The sequence below is a fragment of the Pectinophora gossypiella genome, chromosome 29, assembly GCF_024362695.1.
Source record: "Pectinophora gossypiella chromosome 29, ilPecGoss1.1, whole genome shotgun sequence".
NCBI lineage: Eukaryota > Metazoa > Arthropoda > Insecta > Lepidoptera > Gelechiidae > Pectinophora > Pectinophora gossypiella.
Window position 1 is genome coordinate 3,284,327 of NC_065432.1, and position 20,942 is coordinate 3,305,268.

Consider the following 20,942-nt stretch of genomic DNA (forward strand, 5'->3'; position numbering starts at 1 on the left):
AGGCCGTCTCATGACATAAAAGCTGGATATGCTCCGGTTACTTTGATATTATAATATTTGTAGCGGCAGCTATGATCTACACGCACATAGAGCGCGAGCAGTTCGGTTGTGACGCATTGCTATGGCCCCTTCACGTATCATCAAACGATAGTATGTTTGACGATTGAACAGAACGGGGCGCACTTTCTGTCAGAACTCATGGTATAGGAAACCCAGGTATGCCAGGTGTAGTATGGAATGGTGTGTGTAAAGTTGCCTGGAAGAAATGCAAGTAGCAATAAGGCCGCCTGTTGTGCTTTTCTGTACATGTTGTCCTTATCTCTGTATTTTGTGTCCATTTTGCTCAATAAAGTATTTTATCTATCTATCTATGCTCAAAAGTGACAGCTAACATTTCAAGGTTAGCCCAGCTGACGTCATCCCGCCCTGTGTTGCCATTTCGCAAAAAATAAATTATCCACGACCAATGTTTATATTTTACTTTGCAAGGGAATTTAGTAAAATATGTACTTACAATTTTAATGGTTTTTATATATGTGACAAGTAATTGAAAATACATTAGTCAGTAATTCACTTACTTTTAAATAATAAGATTTACGTCCTTGGAATGTTGGAGATACCAATTTAATGGTAACACTTACGTCATCAAAGGGCTAGCAATGGCGGCTTGTCATAGGATTGAGCATACCTGCTTTTCTTATACCATGGCTAAACTGTTTAGGCCTAAAGATACAGGGTGTCAGTGACATTGTAACTAAGAGTTTTGAAAATAGAATTTCGAACATAAACAAAAACATTTTCTTGTTGATACTATATTACTTACTTCTGTATTTTTATAACACCACAATTTGTACGAACACATGGTCGCAATAAAACATTTCTATTTCATTTTTTCTATGTAACTTATTCATGAATTATAATCAAGAAAAACGTAATAATTAATCCGACAATTTATCACGTTTGTCTATGACTTCACAGTGTGCTTTTTCATGCAAATTCCAGGGTAATTTTGTGTTTTGACGTTTAGTAAAAAGTAACTGATTTGACTAGTTGGAAACTAAAAATGTCGGACTTATTATTACGTTTTTCTTGATTAAAATTAATAAATAAGTTAAATAGAAAAAAGAGAATGTTTTTCGTTACTTCTAGATCTGTCTTTATTTAGTAATCAGAATTTCATAATTTATCTTGAACCTAATATATGACCCAATCATTATGCAAATTCCATAGTAATTTTGTGTTTTGACGTTTAGTAAAAAGTTACTGAAACTGAAGAAACTAGTCTACCAACCTAAGTATTCTCTTCATCTATCGTGTGGGTTGTGAGGTGGAGTACCAACCTCATCAACCCTGGTGTCAGGGCTACTATTGAGCCGCCAAAGGCCCCTGACATGGCTCATGTAACGACTACTTACTTACATCAGTAAGTAGTAACCGGGACCAAAGGTTTAACGTGCCTTCCGAAGCACGGTACCTACAGACTATTTTTTTTTTTAATTTTTTTTACTGTTTTTTTTTTCTTCGGGACCTTGACGTTGGCAGAATCATCGTTCCTAAACGATGCAGCCATAAACTTTAAAAAGTGAAGTGAAGTGAAGTAGTAACCGGCACCAACGGCTAACAAACCCTAACGGCGACCCTAAGTATTGTACCCATGTCTCACCGTTTCTCCCCTGGCTTATCGTCGCCGTCGCCCTGCAGAGGGGGATCCTCGTTGGAGTCCGCCTTTTCCTCAATCTCCTGATCATCCTGGCTTGGTTTGCCTTCCGTTGGCTCCCGGGCGGGCGCCGACTGGACAAAACGGTTCATTTATTAAAGTTATTGTTTACAAGTACGGTCACGAGCATTAAGAAAGAAAGAAACATTTATTACTTCGGGACACCACAGACACAGACAGATAGTACATTAATATGTATACACTTTGGTACCATGTCACATTAACTTTTTTGACAAATTGTACCGTAAGTCTCACTAAATGTCAAATATGTTAGTGCGACAGAGTCCTAAAGTGGGTACATTATATTGCTCATGACTGTACATAACACGTTCAGACAAAGGTGCTGATTCCTGTAAACACCATCTACTTTTATTTATAGTTATATCTATCATTTTCTTATCCGCCGAAAAGGAAAGGGACGGATAATCGACAGGCACAAAATTCATGGAACACACGTCAATTTTAGGCAGGAATTTTAAAAACCCTCCCAAAATATATCGGCCAATAACCCGACAGAATTAAGTGGACATCACATGGAACGGGTTGCATAACAGCGAGATTCCTATATAATTCGTCCGAGTTATTCATTCATTTTAAAATTAACAGTTGTCAATCTCCCGTCCCTTTCCTTTTCGGAGGATAAGAAAATGACGGGTATAACTTAAAATAAAATTAAGAGGTGTCTGCAAGAATCGGAGTCAAATTCTATAATAAAAAAGAATTTAAAGCCACAAACCTCAGTGACCTCGGCAACGGTTTCCTTTTCACTCTCTTCTATACTTGGCGCTTCTTCCTTCTGCTTAGTCTCTGTAACCACTTGCTGAGTTGGCTTGGCTTCAGACTTGGCCGTATGGCCAAGTGTGTCAGCCGCGTCTTTCACGGCCGTGGCGTCTTTCACGGCCGTGGCGTCTTTCACGGCCGTGGCGTCTTTCACAGCCGTGGCGTCTTTCGGTTCCTTCTCGTCTTTTGAGTCTTTCAAGTGGTCGGTTGTTTGGTCAGGCTTATCAGACTTGTGCTTATCGGGGTCTTCGTCTTTGGTCCCTGATAGGTCGAGGATCGGCCATTTTGTCGGTTCGAATACTGTTCGCACCTGGTGAAGGGAGAATAGTTATTTCAGTTTAAAAAAATCTAAAAAAAAAACATGAATTTTGCGACGGAAAATTCCACTTGATATTCACTCAGAATCATCCCCCTCAGTATTCGTTACGGTGTCACTAACACCCATACCTACTTGTATGGCTATTTTTATGTATTTGTATGTATTTAAATTTGAATTTGTCGAAAAGCCCACTGATTGGCAGAGACGAACCAATCATTTAGTAATCATTCAGTAGCGCATGCACTTAGGACCATCAACGATATTTCTCAGCAGTATACTGACATCGACCTATTTACGTGTTCGTTGACGGAATTCACGGAGTTAGTTATTAAATTCTTTAGTTAGGTACTAATGTTATAATTGCATTATACATATAGTCGAATTGGGATTGCCTGTAATGTCTATGTCTAATCTAATCTAGCCTACAAGATCCCACTGCCTCCCCTTCCTCTTTCCATTTTTCGCGGTCCTGTGCGTATTCCAGCCAGTCCCTCCGGCAAGCGTCCAAGTCGTCACGCCATCTCTTTCGAGGTCTACCACGACGCCTTTACCCGTCATGAGGCACCCAATGCGTGACGATCCGTGCCCACCGCTCAGGGTGCATGCGACAAACGTGTCCGGCCCAATCCCATTTGATTTTGATTTACACTGTCTATGTAATTTGTAATTAGGGAATATGATTGGCCACCTGATACGACACGATTCATTTATAACAAACATTATAGAAGGAAAAATTGAAGGGAAGAGAGGAAGGGGTAGACCTACGATAACATTTATGAAACAAATAAAAGAGAAGGTGCAGGTCGTGTCGTATCAGGGTGAATCTCAAAATTTCAAGTTTGGTGGCGAAATTTCATATTATTTTTTCGTGAAAAATTGGGTTCCGACATGAAAAAGATCCAAAAGGATCCTCGGTTCCGACATGAAAAAGGAATTTTTCAATTCCCAATTTCCCCAAATTTTCACGAAAAAAAATATATGACAGTCGCCACCAAACTTGACACATTTTGATATTCACCCATCAGGAGGTGAAGGTTTTGGCGGGAAGAAGAGAGGAATGGCGATTACTCCACCGACAAGAGCGCAGCTCTTAAATAGAGAGAGAGATGTAATTTACATACACATACATAAACTCACGCCCGTTATCCCTAATGGGGTGGGCAGAGCCACAAGTAATCAAAGACAACTTGCAGCCACTGTTGATACGATGTCTTAAGCTGGATATGATGAACCTTATGGTGATAAGGGATCAGCCTATCGCCCATAACATGATAACATGATAGATGTAATTTGTGTTCATAAATAATAAATAGGAGCTCGGTGGCGCAGCGGTAAACGCGCTCGGTCTGCGATTGTTGAAGTAAAGCAACTTTCGCAGAGGCCGGTCATAGGATGGGTGACCACAAAAAAAAAAAAAAGTTTTCATCTCGAGCTCCTCCGTGCTTCGGAAGGCACGTTAAGCCGTTGGTCCCGGCTGCATTAGCAGTTGTTAATAACCACCAATCCGCACTGGGCCCGCGTGGTGGTTTAAGGCCCGATCTCCCTATCCATCCATAGGGAAGGCCCGTGCCCCAGCAGTGGGGACGTTAATGGGCTGATGATGATGATGAAATAATATTTAAATTTACCTTGAACCCGTTGACGATCTGCAGCTTGTCGGAGTCGCGTATGGCGTCCAAGACGAGCGTGACCTCGGTAGTGAGCGCCCTCACTCGGTGGAACGACGCGATCAGCGTGATCGGGATCGTGCCGTCCGCGGACATCTTGCGGCGGAGGAAGAAGTCACGCGCCAGGTTGTCCGGGCTGAAGTAGTATTCACTGCGGGAGAAACACAGCGGTCAAGTAATAACGGCCTCCGTGGTCCAGTGGTTAAAAAAAACCCCCAAAAAAGTGGTAGAAATCGCTTTAAACAATAAGGCCGCCATTTGCCATGTACTTTCTTGAGTCGTTTTTTGTAATTATTTATTTTTAGTTTTTGTGCGAGGAGCTCGGTGGCGCAGAAGTTAACGCGCTCGGTCTGCGATTGTTGAAGTAAAGCAACTTTCGCAAAAGCCTGTCATAGGATGGGTGACCACAGAAAAAAAAGTTTTCATCTCGAGCTCCTCCGTGCTTCGGGAGGCAAGTTAAGTCGTTGGTCCCGGCTGCTTTAGCAGTCGTTTATAACCATCAATCCGCACTGGGCCCGCGTGGTGGTTTAAGGCCCGATCTCCCTATCCATCCATAGGGAAGGCCCGTGCCCCAGCTGTGGGGACGTTAATGGGCTGATGATGATGATGATGAGTTTTTGTGCAATAAAGTGTATTTGTATTGTAATGCGGTTGATCGTTGTGCTCACGATCCGGAGGTCCCGGGTTCGATTTGTCCCCAATCACAAAAATCACTTTGTGATCCCTAGTTTGGTTAGGACATTACGTACAAGCTGATCACCTGATTGTCTGGTTGTTGGTTTTTTGTGTCACAATGTGAAGATTAAAATACTCACATTTGCTTCCGAATCATCTCCTTGAGTGTGGACTGGTCCAATCCCAGTCCGAAGGGCGTCGCGTTGGCTGCGGCGGCGCCGAAGTAGTAGGCCTGCGCCAGTGGCGGCGCCAGCGCGGGCAGAGGCCCCAGGGCTCCGTAGTGCATCACCAGCCCCTGCGCCACACCCGCTTGAGCCGCGCGCAGCTGGGAAGGGGGTAGGTTGGGAGTTTTTGGGAGCCTGATCGGTGCTTTAGATTTTATATTTAAACAATCATCATCTTCTCCCTAGCATTATCCCGTTTCTCATAGGATCCGCTTACCTAACCTAACCGGAAAATTTGACAGGTCCTATTTTTTTACAGAAGCGACTGCCTGTCTGACCTTCCAACCCGCGAAGGAAATAGTGAAAACCAGCCCAATACAGGTTAGGTCACATACCTCCAAAAATGCATTTCTCGGGAATGTGGATTATATTTAAACACTAAAATAGCTATTTTCACGTAGTTATTTCCTATGTCTTTGTTCTAACAGAAAGCTCGGTGAGGTGTGGGTACTTAGTTCATCTTGCGATGGTACCTCTAACTACACCAAATGAGCTTTTATGATTGTATTTTTTTGATAAATTACTCTTCCTCGCATATCTTACTGTTCAGTAAGTCTATTGGGAAGGAAATTCCCAGTAGTTCAACTGGTAAGACTACTGGGAATAGGGGAAAGAAATATGAGTTTTTTTTTTAACGGTTCCTTTTGTCTTTCAGTAGTAGTATAATCTTTAAGTAGTAGTATCATTGTACGGGACACGTCCGAACATAACTTTATGCTGAGGCGGCGACCTACATTTAGGCGCCGCGCGATATTGTAAATTAGCTATAATGTAGTGTGCATACAATCATTTTTTCACAGATATATTTTCAAATAAAGAATGTGATCAAATTAAATATAATACTTTTCACGTACAGTAGATTATTAATGCTTTTTAACTGTGTTGTACCTACCTAAGAGAATCAATAGTTTTTTCGATTCAGAAGACGCTTGTTGAATCTAGCAACACTAAACGTTACGATTTATTAAATTCAGTACCGATATTGATTGAAGAGTAAAAGATTAGTGTTGCCAGTAACATTTTTTAAAATTTATTTAATAGAGATTTCGTTTAAAATGCACCTTTGATCAGACTCTCAATACACATGAAATTGCAATGATCAATGATAATACCTTATGAATAATATAGTACATATAGTAGTAATATATCAATTATATACAATGTCATATCCCACATGGTATCAGAAAACCAGGTACGCTCAAAAGTGACAGCTAACATTTCAAGGTTAGCCCAGCTGACGTCATCCCGCCCTGCGTTGCCATTTCGCAAAAAATAAATTACCCACGACCAATGTTTTTATATTTACTTTGCAAATAAATTTAGTAAAATATTTACTTACAATTTTAATGGTTTTTATATAATATGACAAGTAATTAAAAATACATTAGTCAGTAATTCACTTAATTTTCAATAATAAAATTTACGTCCTTTGGAATGTTGGAGATACCAATTTAATCTTTCGAACGCCGGAACGCGGATCTCGACCAGACACAATGTAAAATCTATTGTGTCTGGTATCTCGGCATATGAGAGGTTAATGGTAACACTTACGTCATCAAAGGGCTAGCAATGGCGGCTTGTCATAGGACGGAGCATACCTGGTTTTCTTATACCATGATATTATTATATTCGTAAAGTCGAACTTTTTATTAGTTGCAGTGACGTTTTGTGGGTTGCCACTTTTTGAAGAAAAATAAATAGGGATGTAACTAAGTGAGTGGGTGAATCATTCAATGAATGATCAGTTTGGTTTTGCTTTTGAAATTTAATATTGAAAATCAAATCAAATAATTTATTTCGAACTACTCTGGTCCATTCCATATTGATGTTTGTATGACTTAATCTATGTAAATTAAGTATTATGAGTTACTTATGGAACAATTAGCTCTTAAGTGAACTGAATCACATCCCTATTGAGATTAGGCTGGCAGCTAATAATAAGTTCGACTTTAGTCTTAGTCCTGTCAAATTAAGTTAAAACTAAATTGGTGACCCGAATCGACACATTTGCAGGTCTTAAATAAACACAAGAATTAAGAATTAGTAAAATAAATAACAAATAAGATAAAAATGTTAATGTTGAAAATGAATTATGAAGATGGTAGTGGTACCCAAAACTGATGATTTGAAATGGAAATGTCAATGATTTTGGGATCGAGACTAGTGATGTTCCGAATATCCGTATCCGTATCCGCGGATATCCGAGATAAAAGAAAAATCCGTATCCGTATCCGTGTCCGTTACTTTTCACGCGGATCTTTTTCGGATCTTTTTCAGGTGATTAAGTAGAATTATTAAATAAAAAAACTATAAAATTCCATTCAGATTGTTTTACCATAACCAAAACAAAAGTACTACCCGCACAATGCAAGTTAAAACGTGTCCTGCCTGACGTTGCGGCGAGCGAAGACGTCTACTATCGTTTCAAGGTCGCGGGCGCCGACACCAATCGAATAATATCGAATAAGAAAATTAAGATCCGTATCCGTATCCGCGGATCTTTACACTAAATATCCGTATTCAGATCCGTATCCGCGGATATACATTTTTAACGATCCGGCACATCACTAATCGAGACATGGGCAGCAGAGATGTGCCGTCTCCGGGAAAATTCCCAGAGTGGGAATGTCACTATTGTTGTCCCCTAAGTGACACTATTCGGAAGAATTTCTTAGAACGCTTCTAGTGACACCTCATTTTTCAAGTGGTTTAGAAGTTATGTGGGCACCGAAGTAGGTACATAACATACATACGGTCACGAGTATTTTGGTACCATTTCACATTAACTTTTTTGACAAATTGAACTGTAAGTCTCACTAAATGTCAAATATGTTAGTGCGACAGAGTCCTAAAGTGGGTACATTATATTGCTCATGACTGTACATAGCTGTCAAACACATTACCCTCCCATTTGTTTCACCTCAGTCGGATAAAAATGGCCTTTGATGGTTGATTAATGGCATAAATACCTGCGCAAGATCAGCGGCTTGCTGCGCATAGTCCGAGTGCAGCGGGTAGACCAAAATTATGATATGATACATTACATAAACAGCTTGGATACGTCCCACTGCTGGGCACAGGCCTCCCCTCAATCAACCGGAGGGGGTATGGAGCATACTCCACCACGCTGCTCCACAGCAGGTTGGTGGAGGTGTTTTTACGGCTGATAGCCGAGCTACCATCGTTATTAGTACGATCAAAACGTTCTATTTTTTTTTTGTCGTTATAGTGCCATTAACACCCTGTATAATAGGCTAGTTTCCGACAAGTCAAATTAGTTACTTTTTACTAAACGTCAAAACACAAAAATTTTATGGAATTTGTATGAAAAAGCCACCTGTGACGTCATGGAGAAACGTGACAAAATGTCGCACTTATTATTACATTATTAAATAGAAAAAAGATAATGTTTTTCGTTAGTTCTAGATCTGTCTTTATTTAATAATCAGGATTTCACAATTTACCTTTGACCTAGGAAACTACCCATTGGGTCGAGTACTAGGTTCGAGATAAATTATGAAATTCTGATTACTAAGCAAACACATCTAAAACTAACGAAAAACATTTTCTTTTTTTTTATTTAACTTATGAGTTTTAAACAACAAAAACGTAATACTAAGTCCGACATTTATCACGTTTTTCTATGACGTCACAGTGTGCTTTTTCATACGAATTCCATAGGCATTTCGTGTTTTGACGTTTAGTAAAAAGTAACTGATTTGACTAGTTGGAAACTACCCTATATAGTGTGGAGAAGATTATGTACTGATTATGTATGAATACTGTGTCGCGCTAGCCATAGAGTAGAGTAGTATGCATGCTGTTTTCCTTAGTAATTATTAGTTTCATTCGGGTTAGGACTAACTAAATTAGGCTGATGATTCGCATAGTTACCTGCGCAAGATCAGCGGCATGCTGTGCGGGGTCCGGCGGCAATGAGTGGATCAAAATTATGATAAATTGATAAGTGCGCATGTCGAAAATGATCATAAAATGGCAGTGTTAACTAAAAACTAATAATTTTGAATGAAAAAAAGCCAATGGTTTGGGAGTAGGGACTCTAGGAGCGCTCACGTATACACATTCTCCTTTTTAACCGACTTCAAAAAGAAGGTTATTTCACAATCGGTTAAAGAAAAATATGTATACCTTTTAAAAATAACTTAAAAATGAATTACATAAAAGTGAAAAAATAGGCTGTTATTGTTGTGAATTAACTTGATTTGAAATGGATTTAGCGCCTATAGGTATTCCAGAAGGTTTTCAAAAAAATAATCTCCAATTTGGCCATCGTAAGTCCTCGGTCTTCCTCTGCCAGCCCTACCATCAACTCTCGCTTAACAACCTGTATAGATAAGTTTAATTTTTGCGTAGCCCGTATTGTGCATGAAAAGACTGCTTCCATGTTTATTTCCGTTTCCCGCTTCTTCCTGTAAGACGGGGCGTAATAAGAATTGATGATGGGCAGTTAGTTACCTGCGCGAGGTCGGCGGCGTGGTGCGCGTAGTCGGGCGGCAGCGGGTAGAGGTGCGCGTGCGGCGGCGGCGCGGCCGAGGCGGGCCGCGAGGCCGGCTGGCGCCGCGCGCCCCGCCCGCGGGGCCCGCCGCGCCCGCCACGGGGGCCGCCGCGCCCGCGGTCCTCGCCGTTGAGGGACACCGTGTCTGCGGGGGAGGGGTGACTTGAGGCGACTGGTACATCGGGGGTGAGTTATTACTATCTTCTTATCGTGTGGGTTGGGATGTGGAATACCAACCTCATCAACCCTGGTGTGTAAGATAGCACAACTTCTTATAGAATTGTACCTCTTTTATACAGTTTTTTATTCCTTCATTGTCTTTGTTTTTGATAACGACTTTTGGTCTTTTGTTCTTCTTGAAAATATATTATATTTCTGTTTGCACGAGAACAGTTTTTTATTATTGGTAGTTCGCCAATACCTGGTGTCAGTTATAACTGAACCGCCAAAGGCCCCTGACATGGCTCATGCAACGACTACATACTTACATCAGTTAGTAGTAACCGGAAACAACGGCTCAACGTGCCTTCCGAAGAATCATCTTACTTTCGGACAATCGGGCGATCAGCCTGTAATGTCCTAACCAAACTGGGGATCACGAAGTGATTTGTCCCCGGGGCCTCCGGATCGTGAGTCCAACGTTCAACCACTGGACCACGAAGACCGTTATTACTATGAACGCTATGGTTACTCATAATTGTTTACTTTTCCACTTATCGTACTTCAAAACTCACCATTATCCTGCCTTCCAGCATGCTGACTGTGCTTGCCGGGCCTGACTGCCTTCACGTCGATGTCGAGGGGTACCCATTTGTGTTTGCCAGACTTACTGCCGCCTTTACCCCCGGCTGGAATTTACAAAAATAGTTACATAACATAAACAGCCTATATACGTCCTACTGCTGGGCACGGGCCCCCCTCAATCAACCGGAGGGGGTATGGAGCATACTCCACCACGCTGCTCCACTGCGGGTTGGTAGAGGTGTTTTTACGGGTAATAGCCGGGACCAACGGCTTAACGTGCCCTCCGAAGCACGGAATCAACTTACTTTTTTCGGACAATCAGGTGATTCAAGCCTGTTCTTACCAAACAAAGGACAGTCTCACAAAGTGATTTCGACAATGTCCTCATCGGGAATCGAACCCGGACCTCCAGATCGTGAGCCTAACGCTCTAACCACCAAACCACGGAGGCTGTTACAAAAATAGTTAATACATAATATATATTGCTCTGAACTGGCGTGCGTGTGTGAAACGATTGATAAACGTGGGGGAAGGAAGATCGAAGGCAATGGAATTCAATAGTTTATGTATGTTTTTTTTATTCTTTATTTCTTTATTTTTGAGATGGAAAATTCCACGTGATATTAACTCAGAATAAAGAGCTGAATCATCCCCCTTAGTTTTCCTTACGATCTCACTTTCCGAATTGATATCAAGTGGAATTTCCTGTCAGAAAAAATCATAATTTTTTGTGTTTTCTAATTATTTTCAGTTCCATACTTTTACGAAAAAAATCCACTTGATATCAACTCAGAATCATGGGCTCAAAACATCTCCCAAAGTTTTCGTTACGATGTCACTACCACCAAATCAAATATACTTTATTGCACAGAACTAAATTTCAACAATCTGACATAACACACCACCATAGGGTGGTGAAAATATATTGACAAAAATATTGAGTCAATATTTTTAATTTTTTTAGGTATATCTAGGTGTATATTTTAGGATCAACCCACTCAACCCCCGACTCCGTACACCAATTACGTGTATACAAAATGCAACGCAATATTACCTGGTGCTTTGTTCTTGTCAGCATGCCTATCATGCCTGTCTGCCGGCTGGTGGTTCTGGACCACCTCCACCCTTTCCCTGGTCTGATGCTCCTCCAGAGGTTTCCGCTCTTGGTCCTGAAACGATACGACAGAAGCGTTAATGGAGAAATAAAGATAATGGTGTCTTTTCGGCTCACACAAATTTAACTTAACTAGTTTGACAACTCTAAAACTAATGCCGTCTTTCACTTGCAACTAAAGTGTAATTGACACCGTAACTGGCATAAGAGAAAGGAGTCAGGGACATGTCCGGACTTTCTGCATTTCCGTGCGGACTTTCTGCATTTCCGTCCGGACTTTCTGCATTTCGTCCGGACTTTGTCCGTAATTTGTCAAAAAAAAACCTGTGGGTAAATGGAAATGTTTTATTATTTTGTGACTAAAAACTCCGGTCTTTGATATTATATTTGCTGCAGCCATGACTTTTCAAATTTCGAAATTGTTATAATTATTTTATCTACTATTTGAGTTAAAATTATATGTTTCTGTCACAGAGTAATCAAGACAATCCAGTGAGACTGTCCCAATAAACACTACTCTGTAAGAAAATTGCTGTACCCGTATTGCGTAACCCAGGGTCTCTATGGAGCAGAGACTAGAGGCCTAAAATACGGGAATTAACACAATCAACACACATTCAAATTCAAAAATATCTTTATTCAGGTAACATAGTTACACTTTGAATCGTAAATTTTTACATAACGAACGTCTCATCCGCCTACTGCAGCTTCTCACAACCTGTATAGCCGGGGAAAAGAAGCTGCAAGAAAAACCTCGGCACACGCTATCGAACGCTGCGTATTTTTCTTCTACCGTGTAGGTTGTGAGGTGGATTACCGACCTCATCAACCCTGCTGTCAGGGTTACTATTGAGCCGCCAAAGGCGCGTGACATGGCTCATGTAACGACTACGTACATCAGTAAGTAGTAACCGGCACCAACCGCTTTAACGTAGCTTCATAAGCACAAGTTTTTTTTCTAGCCTATTGTGTTAAACTGCTGAGCAAAGGACCCTGTCTAACTAGTTCTTGCACAACTCTTCAACGAATTACTAAATACACACAAGTATTTATGTGTCCAATAAAGTGGATATTACTTCGTTAAAAAAGGCAAGGTCCAGGTAAAAAGATATGTGGTTAAAATTATTACCCGGATTGAAAATTAATTGAAAGAGATCAAGGTTTTGTTGAAGAATGTGGTTTCTTGCAATGTGATTTTTCAAAATGGCGCTTACTTAAGTTTTCACAATAAGGTGACGATTATGTAGATTAGATGGTGAAAATTCTTACCGCGTTCCCATTATGGTGGGCGGAGTCTTCTTGGGGCGGAGGCGTCGAGTGGCATCGCGCGCCGGCGACCGCCGCTCCCAGGGTCGGCCAATCGCCTATGTCTGTGAAGTCTGATGCCTGCGGATAACGGAAAAACGACTGTTAGCAAAGCACTCCAACATTCTTTAAGATAACATAACATAACCTCACGACTACATCACAATCGGGGTAGTCAAAGGTACAATCAAAGAGCAAAAGTTCAGTCACTGAGCCCAGCGAATTATTTGTAAACAGTGGTGAAAATATGAACCATTAATTATAAAATTTATGTTTTTGTACGTGTTTTTGGTCTATTACAGAAACAACATGTAACCAGAACGTCTTAAGTGCAACCAGTTAATAAAGAAACTGATTAGACTTTTGCACCTTAACTCATCTGGCTTATTCGATCCCACTGCTGGGCAAAGGCCTTCCCTTGATTATTCTACTCCTCTCGATTTTACGCGATCTCCGGCCTATCCTTCCGATAAGCATTGAGGTTGTCACACCATCTTTTACGCGGGAAAAAGTCCGCCAAACTGAAGTAGGACTGGACCGAACAAGTTTGGCGGTACATCTATCGCAAAAAATATGTCTAAGTATTTATATTTAATATTGTTTTTAAAGCCTGTCCTATACGTCCGGATTAATTCGGACATGCTTATTGTTCGAATTTTAAACTGTGTGGAATAAAAAAAAACTGGTCCCTCGTCAACCCCTAATACTAACATAAGCCAGTTGATTAAATTATAAATTTAAGTTATATGACTTAAATGTTCAATAGGCCAATAGTTTGCTATATTACAATGCCAAATTGCATTTCACTGATATTCACACACTATCACATAATTCAGACACGGTTTCGAATAGTCATCTTGAAAGTCAATTATCGCTATTCAATAGGTAAAATAAAAATTAAAAATATTCACTGGCACTTCAATACATATTGTGATAAAGACAAAATAGAGTTGAGTCCGTTCGTCCGGACATAGCGGACTTTCGGCCATTTCTCCGGACTTTTAGCTATTTCTCCGGATTTTTGGCTAAGTAAAAACAAAAGTGAACGTTATTTGTATTTTGAATTCGTCTTTTCACAACGTGCATTGCGCGTATATATACTTTTTTTCACTTAGCTATTATTCCGATTATGATGTTGGTCAATTTGTATATATGAATCAGTTTCCGTCACAGTTACCTACAACAGTCAAGATTTAAAGGACTCGTACGGTCACGAGCATTAATATGTATACACTTTGGTATCATGTCACATTAACTTTTTTGACAAATTGAACTGTAAGTCTCACTGAATGTCAAATATGTTAGTGCGACAGAGTCCTAAACTGGGTACATTACATTGCTCATGACTGTACACACCATATAATTTTATTGTATGTTATACCTGTCATTTTCTTATACAGATGATTGACAACTGTTAATTTTAAAATGAATGAGTGCATGAATGAATAACCCGGGCGAATCAAATTGGTATCTCGCCGGTATGCAACCCGTTTTACGTGTGTTGTCAACTTAATTCTGTCGGGTTATTGGGCAATGTAATATCTATAGAGGGTTGTTTTAGATTTCTGTCTACAATTGATGTGTGTTCCTTAAATCTTATGACTGTCGTTTACCCGACCCTTTCCTTTTCGGCGGATAAGAAAATGACGGGTATAATTTAAATAAAATTAGCAGGGGTTTGCAGGAATCAGGCCCAATATAGATATAAGCTCTTGGAATAAAATAAGTATTTTTGTAAGTGCAGACTGTAAGGGGTTAATATACCTGAGTATCATTCTCGATCCTCGCCCAACTGCGGCGCGCGCGCTTCCTGCGCAGTGACACCCCCGCGGTCATCGCGTCCACTTCCACACTCACTGTGCCATTATTCACTACTCCAATAGTACAAATAATACACTACTCTATATAACGCAAGTATGTCTTGCGTTACTGCGTCATTTCAATCTCAGTTTTTTTTTTTTTTTAATTTTTATTTGGCACTAAATTAAATCAAACTTGGAATTAGGAAGTCGAATGTCTTTTTTCCAAGAATTTATTCAAATTGAAGTTGTGTCACTACTTATATACTATTGCGTCGTTTCCTATTGCAGATTTTTTATAAGTAATTTTTTGTACTGATTTAATTTGATTGAATTGAATAATCTATTGTAAATAATTTAAATAAATGAATATATCTTATTAGTTCTGATGACACAAATAAAGTGTTATTAGACACTAGTGTAGTTCGAACTAATTAAAGAGAGACAAAATATTGTGAGACAGAGAGAGAGGTACATGATAATAAAATAAATATTGGAAATATCAAAACCCATCGCTTTCTTGTGTTACATGGCTGACTAGGACATAGCTAGCGACGAGTGGGTATACAGGGTGTTAGTGATATCGTAACGAATACTTAGGGGGATGATTCAGACCATGATTCTGAGTTTAAGAATAAAATAAATTTATTGCCAGTAACAATTTACATTTATACATTGTTTTAAGTTTACGCGGTTATTATCATAATTAAAGCACATAATAACGGGTTCTTACCGCGTTCATGGCGTCCAGTCATCCCGTGATCATGGCACTTGCAACAGTGTCGAAATATCGGGAGTCTCATATCCCCATTTAAACGCGGTAAGAACCCGTTATTATGTGCTTTAATTACAATTTACATTTGCTATAAGAACTAGGTAATTATGAATATTACGAATACGGGCGAAAGGAAATGGCTCAGCTTGTGCTGTGATGGAGCCATGCTATGGCGCCAGCGCCTTGAATCAGTATGCATCGTTTAAGTACATACATACATACATAAACTCACGCCCGTAATCCCTAATGGGGTGGGCAGAGCCACAAATAATCAAAGACAACTTGCAGCCACTGTTGATACGAAGTCCAAAGATGGATATGATGAACCTTATGGTGATAAGGGATCAGCCTATCGCCCATAACATTAGTCCATCATGTTAGAGGACACAATCCCTCTGTCGGTTTTTACGACATGCCCGGGAAGAGAAGCAGCTGAACGTGTTATCGTTTAAGTTTTTTTTTTTAATTTTTTCAATCATTAAAGTATTACCATGCTGTCCAATCGCAAATTGGCTTTAAACCTGTGACCTTCAGAATCCAATGCGCGGTATATATGACACGGCCATAACGGCTTTATGAGTGTATAGACGTACATTTGACATTTCTAAAAAAAAGACATTAAAAAAACCTGTATTTGCAGCACATTTGGAGCAAGGCTGATCGTATTTGAATACATTAAACGAATACTAATAAAAAAATCGAAGACAAAATTTCGAAAAGATGACGAAAAACAGAAATTTTTAATTAAAACATTTAAATATAGGTACAGTCTTTGGCAAAAGTTTAAAAATACATATTCCTAAAAAGACGTACACATTTTTTTATCTTTTTATACAAACAAACACACGCCTGTAACCGTTATCGGGGTGGGCAGTCGTCAAATGGCTAACTATAGAGTTTTTACTTGCAACTACTTCTCCTCGGCTGTATACATTGAAAAGCTGCAGAAGTTTAAGGCGGATGAGACGTTCGACAAAAAAAGATTTTAAATGTAACTATGTTACCTGTAATGTAAACTGTAAACTGAGTGAAGATATATTAGATACTAATTCCTGTACACACTATCTCATTTTATTTTAAGTTACACATGTCATTTCCTTATCCGCAAAGGAAAGGAACGGATGATTGACAGCTGATTAACCCGGGCGAATGAAATGGTATCTCGCTGGTATGCAAACCTTTTGACGTTCGCTGTCAACTTAATTCTGTCTGTGTGTAAAATGTGGGTTGTGAGGTGGAATACCAGCCTCATCATAACCTGCTGTCAGGGTTACTATTGAGCCGCCAAAGGCTCATGTAACGACTACATACTCATATCAGTAAGTAGTAACCGGGGCCAAGGGCTTAACGTGCCTTCCGAAGCACGGATCATCTTACTTTCAGACAATAATCAGGTGATCAGCCTGTAATGTCAATTTGTATTCGTTTCTGATCATGAACGATCTTTTTTTGCAGCTCAACTGTACAAATTGAACTATAAAACTTGGAAATGCGAGTGACATTTAAACTAGGGAAGTCATTATACGGGCAGGTATTTTTTTTTTAATTTCATCGCCTTATATTATACATTTTTTTTATATATATATATATATTATACATTCATTTTAAAGTTAACTGCGTCAATTGATAACTGCCTTGGAAATTCTGTAGGTAGGTTTGAATTATAACAATTAATTTGTATAACCTGTCATAGTTAATTCGTTTGAGGTTCGGAGTAGGAGTCTGCTCCGAGGGTGGGGGCTTAGGTTTCATCATTCATCGTCATCACCTTTCATCATTTCATTAGTCATCAAAAAATAAATACGTAAGACTTTTTTTAGACGTGGCTGTTATATAGTTCCCTTTGCCTTACCCTTCGGGGAAAACCAAAACAAAAAAATCTCTATGGTGCTGTGCTTCACTGGCTTGCTTCTCGAACGGGGAGCGCCGGTTCAAACCCGGACTTGCACCAATTCAAATTCAAAAATATCTTTATTCAGTAGGTAACATAGTTACACTTTGAATCGTCAATTTTTACATAACTAACGTCTCATCCGCCTAAAACTACTGCAGCTTCTCACAACCTGTATAGCCGGGGAAAAGAAGCTGCAAGAAAAACCTCGGCACAGGGCCCTAGACGTTCTTTAAAAAAATAAAAAAAAAACATAAAATATTTATACAATTGAGCAATGAATTATTAATTTATGTTAAATGAAGTTTTCACTGGAGATGGGAGCCATCGGTACGGCAATGCAGGACGGAAGGGGCAAGTCTAACCCGGAACCTGTCAGAGGGCAGCAGTAACTGTCAGTACTATTCAGAGGCGGAGGACAGGAGTCCTAGTACGGCTTTGAAAGTGACTACTCTGGACGCCATTCCACTCGCATCAGACAGAGTACTGTGGGGCGGGAGGCAAGAGGGAAACCACTGCCCTATTTTCCCCTAAAAAGTAGCATGGAGAATGCTACTTCAAGACCGTGGCCCTTAAATTAGTGATGATGATGAAGTTTTCACTAACACAGCTGTCTCGACCATTATAGACGGCGATACGGCTCACCTATCACGTTGGTCTAACAGAAAGCTCGGCGAGGCGTGGGTACTTAGTTCATCTTGCGATGATGTACCTCTGACTACCCCCAATTGGATATTGTCTGGTAAGCACACGACATAACATAAGCATGTTATGTTGATTTTGTGTTTAAACATCTTCTAGGAAAACCCCGCGTACTAGAATTATTGGAATCGATAAACTGCTTTATTAATGAAGGAAAATGTAAGGAAAAACATAATGTTCGAGAAAATCTTGACTAGCTTCTAATACATAACTTACGAAGTTACGACCCGACTTCCCTGTGTTAATGAAAACTGCACTTCATCATCATCAGCCGTACGACGCCCACTGCTGGGCATAGGCCTCCCCCAAGGATCTCCACGACGATCGGTCCCGCGCTACCCGCATCCAGCGGCTTCCCGCGACCTTCACCAGATCGTCGGTCCACCTTGTAGCGGGCCTACCCACTGAGCGTCGTCCGACACGTGGTCGCCATTCCAGAACCCTTCCGCCCCAGCGGCCATCGGTTCTCCTCGCTATGTGTCCTGCCCACTGCCACTTCAGCTTTGCAATTCTCCGAGCTATGTCGGTGACTTTATAAAGATAAATTAATAACTCATTGGCGCAACTCCGATACCGGGGCTAGAACCGGCGCTCCGCGTTTGAGAAGCAAGCCGGCCAACCGCAGGACCACGGCTGACTTTCAAACATAAAATTGATTTGAAAAAGTTCAGTATTGCTGGTACGGATATCATACATAATTTAAAAAAAAACTAATACTACATACAACGTGTTTTCCTTAAATTACTAAGATCTATTTTATATTTTTGCTGTATCGACCGCTAAGAAGAAAAAATACCTTTTATTTACGTTCATCATCAGCCCATTAACGTCCCCACTGCTGGGGCACAGGCCTTCCTTATGGATGGATAGGGAGCTCGGGCCTTAAACCACCACGCAGCCCAGTGCGGATTGATGGTTATTAACGACTGCTAATGCAGCCAGGACCAATGGCTTAACGTGCCTTCCGAAGAAAAAAAAATGACCGGCTATTGCAAAAGTTGCTTAACTTCAACAATCGCAGACCGAGCGCGTTTACCGCTGCGCCACCGAGCTCCTTATTTACGTTATTATATCCTTTATTTACGTTAAATGTCCGAATTTGTGGAGCCTTCAGCGCTCTCCATTTGCGAGCCTTCAGCGCTCCCCATTTGTCCGGCCAATTAGTTAATGTCATCTGCGGCAAATCTACAATAAAGTCACGTCAAAAAAAAAGAGGTCCAAATTTGTACGGACTTTCTGCAGTCCGTCCGGACTTTTAACTTAAATGTTAGCAATACATCCACTTTTCCATAAAATCGAACCAAATATTAAGCAACAGTTATATTTATATAATATGCTCCTGCCAATACATTGTATTTTGGAATAATTATTTACCCGAGTAATGAGAAAATAGGTGATTATCACGTTAAAGCTGTACAACGCCAACTATGTTGTTTTTAACATTGATTGATACCTTTCGTAACATTGAATGATACCTATCCTAGCATTCTTTTGTCGAACGATCATTACGATGAACATGTTATTCTTTATGTGAGGTTAGTTTGACTTCTTTAGATAATAAAACTTACTGATGTTTGTGAGACGAACGAACTGAGGAGACTGGTACCGAGACAAACCGTATTGTGGTTTAACGGTATCAGTGGTTTACCTAATTATGTAATACTTTAATGATATAAATAAATTTAAAAAAAAAAATTGGTGAACGTAGCCTGGAAAGTCCCTCGTATGAACGAGCACTTTTCATTCTATTTTAAAGAGGTATTGGTGCTAATTCCTGTAAATACCATCTAATTTTAATTTTAAGTTATATCTGTCATTTTCTTATCCGCCGAAAAGGAAAGGGACGGGTAATCGACAAGCATAAAATTTATGGAACACACGTCAATTTTAAGCACAAATCTAAACCAACCGTCTAAAAATTTTACGTCCGTCAATAACCCGACACAGTTAAGTAGACAGCACGTCAAACGGATTGCATACCAGCGACGTACCTTTTGATTCGCCCGGGTTATTCATTCATTTACTCATTCTTCCTAAAATTAAGAGCTGTGAATCATCCGTCCCTTTCCTTTTCGACGGATATGAAAATGACGGATATAAGTTAAAATAAAATTAGGCGGTGTCTGCAGGAATCGGGGCCATTATGAAACCAATAGTTTTAACTTAATGTTGGCAGAACGGTTGAGAATACGACCGAATATTTGTGTTTAAAAAACAATAAATAGGTATATTAAACTTGTCACCTTAACGAATAAACAATAGCACGGCAAAAAGAAATACATAATGAACCTAGAGTTTAACAGAAAAAAGTGGGTAGGTATTCTACTCACATCACCAGCCCATTAACGTCCCCACTGCTGGGGCACGGGCCTTCCCTATGGATGGATAGGGAGATCGGGCCTTAAACCACCACGCGGGCCCACTGCGGATTGGTGGTTATTAACGACTGCTAATGCAGCCGGGACCAACGGCTTTACGTGCCTTCCGAAGCACGGAGGAGCTCGAGATGAAAACTTTTTTTTTTTTTGTGGTCACCCATCCTATGACCGGCCTTTGCGAAAGTTGCTTTACTTCAACAATCGTAGACCGAGCGCGTTTACCGCTGCGCCACCGAGCTCCTCATTATATATAGGTAGTATTATTATAGGTATTCTACTCAAAGATAAATTATTAAATGCTAACCTAGAAACAAAAGCCAATCTAAGGGTGGTATT

General features: G+C 40.1%; 2 protein-coding genes across 2 annotated transcripts in view; both read right to left on the reverse strand.

Moving 5' to 3' along the window:
- LOC126379636 (la-related protein 1) overlaps positions 1–20,942 on the reverse strand; it is a 104,412-nt gene that overhangs the window by 31,673 nt on the left and 51,797 nt on the right. Inside the window, exons 4-11 of the mRNA XM_050028471.1 lie at positions 13,026–13,142; positions 11,697–11,811; positions 10,633–10,746; positions 9,859–10,043; positions 5,299–5,483; positions 4,445–4,634; positions 2,454–2,807; positions 1,664–1,791 (exon numbers count right to left, since the gene is read on the reverse strand). Of these exons, the coding sequence (XP_049884428.1) occupies positions 1,664–1,791; positions 2,454–2,807; positions 4,445–4,634; positions 5,299–5,483; positions 9,859–10,043; positions 10,633–10,746; positions 11,697–11,811; positions 13,026–13,142 (1,388 nt within the window). The remainder of the gene's footprint in view (positions 1–1,663; positions 1,792–2,453; positions 2,808–4,444; positions 4,635–5,298; positions 5,484–9,858; positions 10,044–10,632; positions 10,747–11,696; positions 11,812–13,025; positions 13,143–20,942) is intronic.
- Positions 20,025–20,942, reverse strand: part of LOC126379364 (zinc finger X-chromosomal protein-like) — a 142,325-nt gene continuing 141,407 nt past the window's right edge. The window contains exon 12 of the transcript XR_007568320.1: positions 20,025–20,038. The gene's annotated coding sequence lies outside the window, so the exon portion shown is untranslated. The remainder of the gene's footprint in view (positions 20,039–20,942) is intronic.